The 16,415-nt window shown below is 39.5% G+C and overlaps 2 protein-coding genes across 2 annotated transcripts in view; one reads left to right on the forward strand and one right to left on the reverse strand.

The window, feature by feature from the left end:
• Nucleotides 1-12,045, reverse strand: part of lmf1 (lipase maturation factor 1) — a 53,512-nt gene extending 41,467 nt beyond the window's left edge. The window contains exons 1-4 of the mRNA XM_022204955.2: nt 11,804-12,045; nt 10,054-10,363; nt 8,597-8,607; nt 3,310-3,458 (exon numbers count right to left, since the gene is read on the reverse strand). Coding sequence (XP_022060647.2) covers nt 3,310-3,458; nt 8,597-8,607; nt 10,054-10,363; nt 11,804-12,035 — 702 coding nt within the window. The 5' untranslated portion in view covers nt 12,036-12,045. The remainder of the gene's footprint in view (nt 1-3,309; nt 3,459-8,596; nt 8,608-10,053; nt 10,364-11,803) is intronic.
• A 1,299-nt stretch (nt 12,046-13,344) lies between these two features.
• On the forward strand, nt 13,345-16,290 carry sox8a (SRY-box transcription factor 8a). Its single transcript, XM_022204959.2, has 3 exons — nt 13,345-13,966; nt 14,760-15,028; nt 15,121-16,290. The coding sequence occupies exons 1-3, from the start codon at nt 13,557-13,559 to the stop codon at nt 15,894-15,896; spliced, it is 1,455 nt and encodes a 484-aa protein (XP_022060651.2). The 5' UTR covers nt 13,345-13,556; the 3' UTR covers nt 15,897-16,290.
• Nucleotides 16,291-16,415: the final 125 nt, after the last annotated feature.

Here is a 16,415-nt window from a genome sequence, read left to right on the forward strand (position 1 = left end):
CTCATTATGAAAACCCACATCAAGATTATCCAAAATCTAATCAGTTGATCGAGTTAAGCTAAGGCTGATCAGTTCACTAGCTATTAGTCAGGTCTAATGGCTGTTTCTTTTCATATTTTAAACCCATTGAGAACTTCCTCTAGTGACATAAATCCAAGCATAATCTTGCATATATGACAAACACAATGGATGTTTAACAATTACGTGTTAAAATAGGTTTAATTTAAAAGAGAAAAACTGGAGAAAAGAGTCAAACTATCAAGCTATATACTATACGCTGAAACATCTGGTAGCAATCGAACACCAGTAAAAAAAACTGACTCGGTAATGGAGATAAAAATCCTCATTATTAACATAAAATTGAATTTATAGGCTCTTACTATTATTTAAATTGTAATTACAGATATTTGGAGTTCTACTTCTGGACACATAAAGAATATACGCACTATGAGATCTACGAGGCTGGATGTAGACATAGCAAAGTTTTGGGCAAATGATGTGACAATGTGGCAATCCTATCATGTTTATGCTTAGCAGGTAGCATCTACCAGCTATTGCTAATTGTTAATTAGCATTAAACACAAAGTACAGCTGATTCTGATGGGAATACCAATAGTTTTGTAGGTATTTGTTAAAAAAAATATGAGGTGTGACTAAAAAGTCTGGAGACTATGTTGTGCATGCACATGTGCCACGGTCGATATCGGCCATGATTCAGGAGACTGTGTGTTACCTCACTATTATCAATAAGACCTGGGTTACACACATTTCTGCCATTCATGACTAAACTAGAGCAGTGAAAAAACATCCCATTCTGTGTCAGTGAATTGGCCCTGGGTGATTCAAGTGTCGCTGGTCAGCACCATCACTGAACAGTGATGACCTGTGGCTACCACCAAGAGATGAAACAGAAGTTGTCAGAATGGAAGAGCACAAACTTTTTAAGACCAAGGAAGGTGCATTCTTGTTTTCAACATTCACAGATTTGTGCAACTGGAATTAGTCCCGCACGATCAGGCTGTCTCTGCAGAGTTTCACTATAACGTCCTGAGTAGGGCACGACCGATTTATGGGCTGGCCGATTAAATCCTTCAATTAGAGCCCTTTTCAAAATAATCGTCATTGTCCAGAGCTTTGCCGATTAAACGTCGATATATTCTTAATTTCTCATAAAACAGTAAATGCGGTTTCATTTATAGATATAAACAAAAACTAAAGGAAAAAGTATTGCAGAACAGTAAAATGTACTGCCTGTAATTCAAGTCTTTGTCGCTATAAGCACTAAAGGACCAAAAAAGAAGTTGTTTTATTCATTACATATTTTTTTTATAAAATTGATATTTCTTGGTATGCCATTTTGACACAGTGAAGACGAGTCAGTGCATGTCATGAATGGTGCTTGATATGCTTGTAGAACAGGATTTCCAGAGGTTTTTACAAGTTTTTGCAACCAAAATATTGCAAGAGCATTGGCAGTGCTTCATCATTGCACAAGGAGACTACTTTGAAAGGGATGGTGGCCACATTAGAACCAGGTATGGTTTGTGATATTTATGGGCGCCAGTCTTGGAATTTTTTGATATCACTTTGTTTTGGAAAAACCGAAGTGAGTGGATCATCAAAATATTAGAATTTATTATTTATGGACTTGAAAATCTTGAAATGTGAAAGCATTATGTTGTCAAGAATTTTCTTCTCTGGACCAGAAACATCAATCTCACAGTGGCATTTCAGTACACGGAAGTTAGAGGATTGACAATGTCAGTAGCATTTATTATCCATGGAAATAAAGATATTTCAGTTTGAACCAAAACATGTAAACTGAATAGGGCCCCTCTCTGTTTCATCCTTATTCTTTGGTTTGATGGGAAGAATCTCGCTGAACTTGTAACAACTGCAGTGACTGACAGATAAAACAGAGCCGACGGTCTACAATTTACCATGGAAACTGTCTAACAACAAGACATGTTGCTTAGTCAAACATACATTTGGTTTGGCTTTAACCAAATGCTGGCACATCTTTTACAGCAAAATTGTGTTGCCAAAGTAACATTTTAAATAAGGAGGACAAACACTGGAATAGTCTGGGGAATTGTGCTGTTAAGAAATGGGTTCTACACACTCGATTACTGGATGCATTAGGTGTGTTCATGTATAGATTTTAATGCGTTTAAAAACTTAAGCGACTGCTTTGTGAGGGTATATGCAGAAAGATGGAATTGTTATAAAATTACTCAGGCCAAACCAAAATGTATACTATTGCAGGTTTCCTGTTTTCTTTCTGTCAAAGTAGTTGGATTACCGGGCTTTGCAAAAGTTCTGTTACACTCAGTTTCATGATCTTTAGAGACGTTTACATGTCGAAGTGAAAAATTCTATTAAATAAACTGGAAGTTCTACCTTATAGGCAGGTGTCCTTAATACATTTTTTTTCTCCGGTGAAGTTGTATCAAGATGGAAGTCAAAAGAGTTGAGATATCTGCTCTCCTTTGTGCTGAACATCAGCCGGATGACCGTCCACAGAGTCGTGGAGAGGCTAAAGAATGGTGAAGATCTTTCAGGTCTTCACCATTCTTGAAAGATCACTGAAAGATCTTCACCATTCTTGAGCCTCTCCGCGACTCTGTGGACGGTCATCCGGCTGATGTTCAGCTGCTTGGCTCTGTCAGACTTGTTGTGGCCAACATGAAGGAGAGCAGATATCTCAACTCTTTTGACTTCCATCTTGATACAACTTCACCGGAGAAAAAAAATTGTATTAAGGACACCTGCCTATAAGGTAGAACTTTCAGTTTATTTAATGGAATTTTTCACTCCGACATGTAAACGTCTCTAAAGATCATGAAACCGTGTAACAGAACTTTTGCAAAGCCCGGTACTTTGTTTAGATGGTCCACAAGCTGGGCTGCACAGGTACCCGGTGGTTAGCACTGTCGTCTCACAGCTCAAAAGTCCCCAGTTTGCATCCCGGCCTGGGCCTGGGATCTTTCTGTGTGGAGTTTGCATGTTCTCCCTGTGTATGTGTGGGTTTTCTCCAGGTACTCCAGCTTCAAAAACATGCTGAGGTTAATTGGTGATACTAAATTGTCTGTAGGAGTTAATGTGAGTGTGCTTGTTTGTCTCTATGTGTAGCCCTGTGACAGACTGGTGATCTGTCAAGGGTGTCCCGTCTTCACACTAAGTCAGCTGAGATAGACTCCAGTCCATACGACTCTAATCGGGATTAACCAGTTAAATGGATAATGGTCCACAATCTCTCTGTAGAGTGGCAGAGATCTCTTTAGTGCATTTGTAAAGTCCTGTACTTACAGCTCCCAGCATGATGCGAACAATGAGCCACCTGAAGGTCCAGATGCAGACAAGGGAGGGGGGACAGCGGTGGGGGACCTGAGATAAAGTCCATACTGGACACAAGAAAATAGCCAGAAAGCCTGTCTCCAACAGCTGGCTCTCCCAACCTGCAAAAAGAATCAGAATGTCATTTATTAAGTCTGTTTCTTAACTAAGATTAAGTGTGCTGCAGTACAAGAATGCAAAACAACGCTTAATGATGCAGGCACATTACATTTCATGAACAAAATGTACTTGCACAGGCATGAAATGACAGGATGTCACCTAGAAGACATGGCTATCTTAATATATATTATGCATATGTTTTTAGAGAGTCACTCTGATCTACTACAAAGGCTAGTTTAAAAATAATATGCTAACAATGACAAGGTTAACGTAACAGGTATCATGTTTGCTTTCTCATTACATTAGCATGCCAGCATTTGCTCATTCGCATTAGATGGTTGGGACTTTCCTTTGAACATGGAAAAATGCTGTAATGACCAGTTCAAATTTTACAGTCTACAATAAACACAATTAATGGTTTTAAGTAGTACATCTTGTAGGATTCTCCAAATTCACCATCAACCGAACCCATTACATGATGGTACAAATTTCTTTAAACTTGACTTGTAGAAAAAGTGACAGCTCTTTCAGATGCGGTTAAAAAAAGTCAAGGGTCCATTACAGTTGAATTATTCATACTTTGGGGGTTTGTCTGTGTGAACTAAAATTTAATGGCAATCCTTTCAATACTTGTCGAGACATTTCACTTAAAACCACATTAGTGAACCCTGTGGTGATGCTAGAAAGAAACCAGAAATGGCTCTACCAAATGTTGAGGCTTCAAAGACAGTAGGATTCATCCTCCAGGAACCATGGACAAACGTTAATGGCAGTTCATTTAATGTTCATTCAGATTTTTTCAGTCTGGACCAAAATTGTGGATATCGTTGCAAACCCTAGAGCCATGCTGTTACTATGGTTAAGTCAGCTATATTTAAGTTTACCTTACTAAATGCTATGTTGTTGCTTTGAATGTTTTAAAGAGTGGTTTAAGCAAGAGAGCAATATCTACTCACTAATGTCCCTAACAGCACAAACCCCTGGCCTCTGGTTTTCAGTCTAGACTTGGGAACAATCAGAGGAGCGTCGTCTGCAGACTTCAAGCTGCACCGTCAGCCAGAGTGTGATAATCAGTCCAGAATAAAAGAAAGACTCCAGGAGAAAGAGAGTGAGAGAAAAAGAAAAAAATATTTTTTTAAAGGGTAATGGAAGCCACAGCTTCCAACCACAGACATGGGCCTGGCGTCTCTGACTACAAAGTGTCCTTAACCAATCACAGAGCTGCCACTGACCTCGCCACTTATCTGGGTCGGAGACCTACATGCAACCTCCTGTTTATGCTTTCTTGTTTCTTTCCAATCTTTACCACAGCATTCATGATAGTTTACTGGGTTCACTAACTTCTAGAGAAACAGAAAGCACAGTAATATACTATGATTGTGTTTCAATCCAATAAAATAGAAATGGAATTTTATGCAATAATTAAATATATGATTAATCAGTTAAAACGACTTCACTAATAGGATGTTTTTTAATGTTTGATTAATTTCTAGTTTAAGTAATCAATTAAGGGTGGATTGAAATTTCGCAGCTTTAATTTTATGGAATGTTTTCCAGTGTTTTTCAGCCTTTACAATTTTATATGATAAAGGAAACAGCCACGTTATATTTCTGGGATGAACATGTGGGCACTGACAAAAACCAAATAACCAACTTTGAGCTTCAATATTATGGGATATATAATAGTTTTAATAGCAAAACTGCACCAGTCTAGTGTTTGTGACATAGAAACAAGCACTGGTTCACTAAATGTGTTTTCTGTTTTCTAGTAATTAATTGGAGAAAACTTTAAAAAGTGCCTTTTTAGCAAACTTTAAAGAGTCCAGTCACTGTGTGGGATAGGGTGTTGGTCAAAACACTTATGTCAGTCTTTCAAAGTTTACTCTGATAGTGTTCAGTTCTTGTTCTGTCAGTTTCTATTCTCAGATTCTGAACAACTTTTTCATCAAGATGATTGTTGAATGTTCACTCTTCAAATTATATTTCCATTCTGACATTATGGTATCAGCTAAGCTTCATATGCTCATGATGATCAGTGTAAAACATGATTTTCATGGCATCATGGCTGTTAAGACTGAGCATGTTGCTTGTGACAACAAGCAAAACACACTTTCGTACATGTTGTATACATGTATATTACTCACTCCATCACCATCACTGTAGTTTTGATTCCCAAAAGCAATAGATTCTCAAATTTGACATTTTGCAAATGTAATTGTAATATCTGAGCATTACAGAAAACAGTTTTAGACACAGAAGGAGCCATGGTCATAAGATGATACTGATATCAAAATGTAGGTACAAATAGATCTTTTCATATGCAAGACCTTGTTTTGATCAGTCATCTGACCCATAAAACATTGTCCTTTATAAAAGTTTCCCCAGTGATCTATCTCTAAACAGATAACACGTCTACATCCATAAACAATAAACTGTTGCAGTTCTGCTGTTGAAACTCAGATACTCTGACACTACCGGTCACAAGTTTTAGAACGCCCCAATTACTTCAGTTTGTAAATTCAAGTAGTTCAAATCCAATGAATAGCTTGAAATGGTAAATAGAAATTAATTGCCAGAGGTTAAAAAAAACTGAAAAATAAAGTGCATTTCAGAATTATACAAAAAAAATCTTTTTCAAGGAAAAAGAAATGTGTTAACCCTTTAAGCTTCAGTCAATTCCAGCCGTTTTCAGTACAAAAAAATCGATAATATTGTATTTTTAAATTTAAAAAAATGACGAAAAATACAGGGAATATTGGACGCGCATCACGAGGTGCATTTCCTTGAAAACGACCGATTCGTGGATTTTATACCGACTTCAGGACATGTTTTGGACAAAATAGTTTACTGGCTTGTGTTGTCTGGATGTAAAAGGTTGGATTATGGCCGTTTTTTGTGGAATCTTTTTTTCTGTGTGTAATAATGAACCCGGAAATGTGAGTCGCGCTGTGTGCGTTGAAGCCGTGTATAGAGAACGGATGGATGAATATTTGTTTTTGTCGGACAAATGTGTTTTTCTCACCCGCTGTGATAATCACATCTGAAAGTGGTTTATACCAGCGGATTCATGAGAATCTAAGCTTTCCATCGGCGTATAGTGTTTGTATAATCGCGTTTGCAGCCGTCGGACATTCTTGAAATTCCTATGCAAATTAGTAGGTGTACCGCCGGCGGTACACCTACTACGCACTGAAGCGCAAAGGGTTAACAACTTAAAGCTCTTCTGAAGCTATGGAGGTTGATCAAGCCTTGAAAGTTGGTGCTACCAAATCCTACAGATGGCCCAACTTTTCTTGACTACATACAACCCCCTCTGTGTGCATAAAAGTAGTACTGGAACACACCGTGGCACCAAACCCTCCAGAGCATTATTTGAACTGTATTGTACTGCAGAAAGCAGTGTGTTGCTATACAAATGGCGAGGAAAAGGCAATTAACAATAGAAGAGAGACAGACATTTTCTTCTACACTAAAAATGTAGGTCTTTCCTACAGAGAAATTGTGAAGAAAGTCAAGGTGTCAGTGGGTACAGTTTTCTTCGTCATCAAAAGGCAGTAAGAAACTGGGGGAAACTGACAGAAAGAGGTCTGGAAGACCCAAAGCCACAACAGAATCAGAAGACAAGTTTCTGAGAGCCAACAGCTTGGTGATAGGCGGACAAAAACTTCAAGCACAGCTTAATAGTGGTCGTAGTAAGAAGTTTCGGTTTCAGCTGTGAAGAGAAGACTTCACATTACAGGTTTGACAGGCTGAGTTGCTGCAAGAAAGCCATTGCTAAGACATCAGAATAACAAAAAGAGGTTTATCTGGGCCATGAAACACCACCAATGGACTACTGAAGACTGGAAAAAGGTGTTGTGGACTGATGAATAAAAACTATAAATCTTTGCTTCATCACACAGGATTTTTGTATGCCGTCAAGTAGGTGAAAGGATGGTTCCTCAGTGTGTGACATCAACTGTCAAACATGGAGGAGGAAGTGTGACGGTCTGGGGTTGTTTTGTTGAGATGCAGGGCCAGTGACTTGTACAGAGTGAGAGGAACTCTGAACCAAAATGACTACCACAGCATTCTGCAGAGCCATGCAGTATCCTCTGGTATGTTCCTAGTTGGTCAGGGGTTCAACCTACAGCAAGATACCTTGGCAAAAAGAGCAAGATGGTAAGCTTAAAAACATGGAGTAGCCAGCACATTCTCAAAACTTAAACCCCATCCAGCTGGTTTGGGATGAACTGCACAGAAAAGTGAAAGCAAAGCAACCTACAAGTGCCACATATTTATGGAAACAGAGTTGAGAAGAACTTTCTGAAGTAGATTTGATTTCCATTGTGGAAAGAATGCAACGAGTGTGTTCAGCTGTTATATCTGCCAAAGGTGGCTACTTTGATGATCCAAAAAATTTAGAATACCTTTTGGTTTGTAAATTTTTTTAACCTCATTTATTTATTTGTTCTATGCTTTCATTTCAGAGTGCAATGAGACATTAACATGCATAATTCCCAATAAAAAAGTGGAAAAATTGGGGTGATCTAAAACTTTTGACCGATAGAGCATCTTGTGACATGATGCTCTAAACAGGTTTTAGAAAAAAATCATCCTGATGAAAAACAAGATTTTGACTTAAGATTATGACATTTGGAATACATGCAAAATAGTTTTTGGTAGCAATTTTAACAAAGCTCAGGACTAAGAATTCATTGTGTCTATCTCGTTTACATATGAAGTTATGAGGGCTTGAAAAATGCTTGAAAAAAAACAATGAAGGTAATGTGTTGCATGTTTCACTCAATAGGCCATATTTGCTGTGCATTAAAAATAAAAAACCTGCAGATTCTGAAGGGGTGAAGTCGGAACTTTTTACAGATTCGTTAGATTTTATACGAAATTAGCTATTGGAAATTAAAAATAGGTCAAAATCTTCCTTTAAACATCAGTCATGAGTTTCTAAATGTATGCATGAGGTGTCAGTGTAAATACAAGGTTGGTCTGAAGAATGCCACCAAGTCAGTTTTCCTGTTTAAGATATTATGAATGATATCAAAACCTGCCTCACATTGAGGATTTGCCTCTAATCCACTTGTTCATTTGGAGGAGGAGAAACAAAAGAAGCCCTGGAGGAACCAGCCTGAAGTTAACTTACCAAAGGAATACCTGCAAAGACAAAAAAGAAAAACAAAAAGCAGCATAAGAATTTTGACTCATTCTTCAACGTTAATAAATATCTATCATGAAGTAAATTTGACAACCCTTTCTTTCGTTAAAGCTGCATTTTTATTTTTATTTTTACCAATTTGGGGTAGCAAGACAAACTGAAAGATCTTCAAATTTCTCATTTTGTTTAACCAAAAGTCAAAAATGAAAAAATATTTTTTTTAGCACCACTAACAAGAACAAGCAGAAAATTGTCTTATTGGAGAATCTGAGACCACAGAATGTTTGACATTCTTTTTTTAAAAAAACATTTTTATACTAAATAAATCACTGTGACACTTGTTTGCAGTTTGTTGTTGCAGTACACAGCAATAATTAATTGCTGGCAGGAGCTTAAAATGCATATTTACAGACTAAGAGTGTCTCTGTGTTTATGTGATCATCCATCCATCCATCCATTCTCTATACATCGCTTTATCCTCACTAGGGTCGCGGGGGATGCTGGAGCCTATCCCAGCTGACTCGGGCGAAGGCAGGAGACACCCTGGACAGGTCACCAGTCTGTCGCAGAGCTACATATACAGACAAACAATCACACTCACAATCACACCTACGGGCAATTTAGAGTAATCAATTAACCTCAGCATATTTTTGGACGGTGGGAGGAAGCCGGAGTACCCGGAAAAAACCCACGTATGCACATGGAGAACATGCAAACTCCATGCAGAAAGATCCCAGGCCCACCCCGGGATTTGAACTGGGGATCTTCTTGCTGCAAGGCGAAAGTGCTAACCACTACGCCGCTATGCAGCCTTTATGTTATCATTATAATTTCAATTTATTAATGTGTCACTTAGTCTCTCTGATTTGTTTTCTCCCATCCACACGGTCCACCAGTGTCACCCTGTGAGTTTCTTCTTCTTCTTCACTGCAGGACACTGTTTACTTTACCCTGATTCATTTGATAAGCAACACTCCAAGTAGTCTTAAATGGGACTCTATGTTTTATTAAAAACCTCAATATTTGCTATTACCGATGTATTGCAAAAGGAAGTGATATGATATACTTTTGTATTGATATTGTGGATTTGTCAGAGCTAAGTTTCTGAAAACTGTTAAATGAACAGTATTGTGGGGAAGGAAACTGAAACAATGATTCAAATCAGATTAAAGTGTTCTAAATAAATACAGGACACTGAAGAGTCCAGCGTGATAATTCTCTGTGAGTTTGTCACAACAAGCAACTCTGTATGCTAATGCATATGTTAATGTACAAAATCATGATTAAAGAAGCTTTAAAAATGCTTCATTGACTAAGATCTACTGATTGGCAACAAAATATTTAAAGCTCGTATACAGTTCAGATATTTCATTATCGATGTATGAACAATTTAGAAACTAATGATAGTTAAGCGACCCGTATGCATGTGTTTATCCCACACTCACCACAGCTGTCCCACGTTGACCAGGGAGTGGTAAAGCACCCACAGTGTGATCATGATAATCATGTTGGCCATTCCTGTCACCAGAACAAATCCTGACAGCACCATCCCCACCACGGCAATCCCATCCAGGTTGGCATCCATGTCGCTCCAGTCCATGAACCAGAGGAGGGATGGGGTGTATGCTAAGGCAGCCATGCCTATCTTTCCTCCCACATAACGTTTGACACTGTTCAGGTAGTTCTTACAGGGCATCAGGCCGTGTTCACCTATCAGCTGCTTGTTCTGGTTGTAAGCAACACTGAACGCCACAACTATAGAGAAAGAGAGGAAACAGAAGGGCATGAAGACACACAAATATGCTTTAAATTCTGCATTATAGTTTAAATTAAAAGCACTATGAGGATGGATATTGCATCTTTTCTGCTGTATTTGTAAGGTTAGCATGAAATTAAACAAAGTAACAGGTGTGTTCATTTTGACTGCACAAAGAGCTTTTTGCAGTTAGCATTGTCCGACTGGCTTCTGAGCGTACGCTGTAAAAATAAACTCTTGCTGAATGAATGAGAAAGATGTGTTCAGGTGGTAGAGCAGCTAAAGTAAATCTCACTATGTTTCCTTATAATATAGTGATCCCATATGTGTCTGGTGTGTCTGAAAAACTGAGGAGGAGGACAGATTGTTTGAGAGGGGAGTGAAAGAAGCCATCCATGTCAAAGCAGAGAAGCCATCTCTGAACGGGGATGGGGGGTGAGGGGTCTGCGACATCATCTTTCGCCAATTTACAATCAGTACCTTTCAAAATTCCCCAAAAGAACTACTCAGCAGACTCATGCTAATGACCACCACGAGGGCTCAGTGACATCTGTGCATTTCAACGACCCCCACCGATACTCACAACGACCATCGTTGAGTAGTCAGACGAGTTTTGGTATCGGTCGTTGGAATAATAGCCCTGACACACCTCACAGAGGTATAAAAGCTGAGGCAACACCAACCACCACCAGAACTGAAGAAGCCTCTTGGATGAGAGATTAAAAGTCTTCAAAGAACTTTCTTAAAGTCCAGTGGGTTGATTTAAACTACTTTGGATAACCATGACCTGGATGAATGAGAACCTACACAGACTTCCTTTTTTTTATTTTTAAATTCCTTAAATATAAATTGCTCCAGCCAGGTAAAAGAGGGGAGGAACAGCTGCACTATTATGTCCACAGAATCTGTCTATATAACAGAGTCTCCCCAAAGAACTCCAAGCAGACTAAAAAGTAATGCGTAAATAACAATTTTACATCCATGGTGTCTGCTGAATGATCAAGGCTTTATAGTAGTAGTTCAGGTAGCCAATGATGAGTGTTGGCAAAACAGGACTAGAAGGCAGAAAGCCAATTTGATGAATCAGCTTCAGTACTGATAGTGGTTGTAAACAAAAAGTTGTAACTTGTGAGAAAACTACAAGGAGCACAAAATGGATGTAGGTGTATATATTCAGTTTTTTAACTGTCATACTCATGTACTGTACTTCAAAAATACACAGGGCTTACATACATGTAATTAATAAAAGTGTCACTGTTATAGGGGCTTTTTTTTTTTTACATAATATAGGTCAGGTGTCACCCTGGAATTAGTAGTGGTGACTTCAACACTACCCTAGTGACAAGTTTGCTCATTTGACGACGCTTAAGTGCTGCAGGTCGTCTTAAAGGAGAACGTAAACTACAGACATCCATTTGGTCTAATGTCAACACACTCACAGTAAATAAATGCGACGGAGCGCAGCAGGACGATGCGAGTGAGCCAGTAAGTTCCTGACTGTAACGAAAGAAGCTGCTTCTGTTTCTTCGAGTCTCTGCTGGTGTCCGCTTCATCTTCTTTATCGCTGAGGACCGAGTTTGTCTCTGTCTTTCTGCTGCCTACACGTCTTCTCCTCACAGAGCTGTCTGGAGCCTTACCGCTGGTCGCCATGTTTCCGGATCTCACGGTCATGTGACAGACAGAGGCGGAAGTGAAGTGTTGCTATTATTATTATTATTATTATTATTATTGCTAAAAATTCAATTTTTCCATTTTTGAATATGCTTTTTAAATATTAAAGCCTTAAGGATAGATGTCATGTCGTAACATCACATATTTATTTCTGTTTGGATGAGTTAAATCTCGTGAAAAGTAATTCATTGATATTTTTTCTGTACAAAAGAAGTAAAATGTTACTCGTCTTTAGAAAATTGTAATACAAAAACATTAAATTAGTGTTTGATATCTGTAATGATTGACTTCCTGTGTTTGTGTTTTATAATTTTACAATGAGCACTTGACAACGACAATAATTATAAAAAAAATTCCCCAAATTTTGCTTTTAATCAGATACTAAAAGTTATTGCTATTAATTTAATTCCTTTTTCACATGACTGTATACGCATGATTGTGTGTGTGTGTGTGTGGGTGTGTGTGTGCGCGCGCGTGCGTGCGTGCGTGCGTGTGTTTTCTTTTGAATGGTAAAAGATTTTGTATCACTAGGTTTTAGTAGTAGTAGTATTTCTGCCTAGCTGTATTGTGAAGTACGAAGAGAAATGAAGTGTTTACCCAGAATTTAAATTAAAACTAACAACTGAAGAATAGCTGAAGAATAACTATAATTGAAAAAATAAAAGGGTTGAAAATGTTGCAATGTTAAAATGCCAGTGCACATGGTTTAACATTAAATTCAACTGTACATTAAATAGCACAAATGTCTTCACATATTTTATCTCACTTGAGGAGTCTCAATAATAACAGGGACAATAACAACAGCAACAAAAAAGAAATACTTGGATAGGGATGAGATGGATGTTCCGACTTAATAAGTCCTCAGTGCAACACTCATTGGAGAATGCAGAATGGACCTTTAACTTGTCAGGTATTACTGAGCATCATTAATTATTGGAGTGCATTGGAGACTTATTTGAAGTACTTATCTAAACTGGAGGACATCTTTTGTAAGTTAAATGTCACAGCAGCTGTTGTGTCAGATAAATTTAATAGAGTAAAAAGTCCCCTGTCTCTGAAATGTAGTGAAACACATAGAGCCAATAAAGCATCAATGATTAAATAAAGTAGCTTCTTTCATCTCTGCCTTAGAACTACTTAGTGGACTACTGTCCAAGCCCTCACTGCAATTTGTTTAATCTTTATATATATATATATATATATATAACATTGACTGTTAACAGTTCTCGGTCTCCTTCTGCTGCCTTATGCCAAACTAGGAGGAACTCAAACTTTGCAAAAGCCAATTGGACAAAAGGGGAGGAGAGATGCAGAGCTAAAGAGTTGAAATATTACTGTGGCTCGTCAAAGTTTGTCTGGCAGTGGAGGAGGATGTGAAAAGGAATGACAAGATCAATACAAGACATCTGGGATCTTACTTATTTTCTTGGGGATACAGTCTTTCTACAGCGCTGTGCGCCTTTACGCACTTACAGAGCTCATCTGGAGTTTAGGCGACAGTAGATCGTTCGAGCAGCAAACATGACCGAGGAGAGCAAGTCACTGACTGAGCATCCATGCAGTCCAGCCGGCAGCGAGGGCTCCATATCCCAGCATGGGTCGGATTCAGAGTGTCCGACCTCTCCAGCAGGGTCAGAAGCGCAGGATGCAGCGCACCCGTCGGGTATTACGCACAAAACGGAGAGCTGTCCGGAGGATGAGCGGTTCCCCGCCTGCATCCGCGACGCGGTGTCTCAGGTACTGAAAGGTTACGACTGGTCTCTGGTGCCAATGCCCAGCCAGGGGGAGAGAGGACTGAAGAGCAAACCTCACGTGAAACGGCCGATGAACGCATTCATGGTTTGGGCGCAGGCAGCGCGGAGGAAGCTGGCGGACCAGTATCCTCATCTGCACAACGCTGAGCTCAGTAAGACGCTGGGAAAACTGTGGCGGTGAGTACTGAAGCTAACAGAGCTTCTTTTTCAACTAACGAACACCTAATATTGCATGCAACTACAGTATAGCTGTATCCACACAGTGGGCGTTTCAAAGTCCAAATCCTGTTTTATCACTTTAATTTCCATACAAAAATATAATTTTATTGCATTTTACAAAACTCTCACCATACCACAATAAAACTTGTTTAAACTATATTTTCACTGAATTTGTTATTATTTTTTTTGCATAAATTCAACTAAATATATTGGTAGGAAGATATTTTTATGGTTACCAGAGGCCACACTGAGGAGAATTCTAAATGTGGTTTTCTCTGTGCAATTCACAAACTGCTCAAATACAAGACCAAATTAGAGATAGACGACTCTTGTATTATATGCCAACTAAAGGTGCCAATTGCCAATAAATCAAAAACTGCAATTTCTTATGCAAAGATTCTGAAATAAAAGTCGAAATATTTGAAATAAAAAGTATATTACATGTAAAAGCCTTGCAATAAAGTAGTAGAACACAAGGTTTCTGTATTGTAACAGAAGAGCAAAGCTAAGTAAAACAGAAATACAAGTACAACTACCTGAAATTTGTACTTAATATTGCATTTAGAGTATATGGTGCTGCAAAATGCTACCTAGTACATTAATAAGAATTCTAATGCTAAAAGCCAAGTTTTATTTCAGTGCTGAACACAAATCAACATGCAACACAATCTGAAATGAACAAATGCCCCCCCACCCCAGCAGTCTTTAAAGGACCTTCAGTTATCCCCTAACTCTTTCCTCTCCTCCTTAGACTTCTCTCTGAAACAGAAAAGCATCCTTTCATTGAGGAGGCTGAGAGGTTAAGGCTGCAGCATAAAAAAGACTATCCAGACTACAAGTACCAGCCTCGGAGACGCAAGAACACCAAACCGGGTCAAGGGGACTGTAGAGCCGGACTGGTCCAGCAGCAGCAGCAGCAGCAGCAGCAGCAGCAGCAGGGCTTGTATAAAATGGAACCAGGACTGGCCAGGCTCGCTGGTACAGGGGAAGTGCACCACCATTATCATCCAGACAGGACAGGTAATGAGACTGTTTAGCATGATCTGTAATCCACCTTGTTAATGCTTCAGTGTGGATAAACTGATAGGTGTTTCCTTGTTTTTGGTTTCCAGGTCAGTCTCATGGACCTCCAACACCTCCTACCACCCCTAAAACCGACCTGCACATGGGGACCAAGCATGAGGGCTGCCGTTCTGTGGACATCAGCTCAGCTACTCCACTCAGCCGTCAGAACATCGACTTTAGTAACGTAGACATCTCAGAGCTCAGCACTGATGTCATCGGCACCATTGATGGCTTCGACGTCCACGAATTCGATCAGTACCTGCCTCCAAACAGCCACGGCACCACTATTCTAACCCCACCGGACACCAGCAGCCCCTCTGGATCCTTCATCCCACCCAGCACCCACTGTCACTCTCATGGTGTCCCCAACTGGACACCCAAAACATCTGGTGGGACTCCAACTGGAATGCCACCATCCTCTAGTCGAGACAACCACCACGGGCTGCATGAGGAAGGCAGCCAGAAACCTCAGATTAAGACTGAGCAGATGAGTCCAGGTCACTACAGCTCCTCCTCCTCCTCCACTCCTCCCCCACCACCACATCCACCTGAGTACATCACCCTGAACTCAGGAGCCTGCCCTTCCTCCACCTCATCCTCTTCGTCCTCTACCAATCCGTCACACTACACTGATCTTCAAAGCTCCAGCTTCTACAGCGCTTTCTCTGGTTACTCTGCCAGTCTGTATCAATACCCATACTTCCACTCCTCCCGCAGGCCGTACACCACGCCACTTATCAACAGCCTGACCTTGGCACCACCTCCACATAATCCTCCCTCTGGCTGGGAGCAACCTATCTACACCACACTCACCAGGCCTTGAAGAGGACAACAACATGGCCATTGAAGCAGACTTGTAATACTGACAGTGATTGGTGGTATTTTTTTGTCCAGAACTCATATTGTGTGTCAATATGTTGAAACATTTATTATTGTGCAAAAAGATTAACAAGGATTCAGTGTGCTTTCCTGAACTGGACTCTTTTCTGAGTAAAACGCCTGCAGCATGACATTTACACCTAGGCTGTACACTAAAATGTTCCATTGAAACTCCACATTAGTGAAATTTGGGTGTGAAAGTAGCACCTATTTTATACACAGAGTTTTATGCATGCAGTTTTTCCACAATAAAGGTGGCTGAGAAAAATAGTTTCCTATTTTTCAAACATTTTGATTACCATTAAGGCTGTTACATTCTTCTTCTTTGGTGGGACAGAATTATGTGAAGGTTCCACTTGTTTCTATAAAGATTGTCATTCTACAGCCAGTAAGGAAGTTCTTTACAAGTTATGAAGAGACTGTTTTCTACCCTAAAGAAACTTTCCGATGAAAATCATGTGTT

Source organism: Acanthochromis polyacanthus, chromosome 19 (assembly GCF_021347895.1).
Source record: "Acanthochromis polyacanthus isolate Apoly-LR-REF ecotype Palm Island chromosome 19, KAUST_Apoly_ChrSc, whole genome shotgun sequence".
NCBI classification, from domain to species: Eukaryota; Metazoa; Chordata; class Actinopteri; family Pomacentridae; genus Acanthochromis; species Acanthochromis polyacanthus.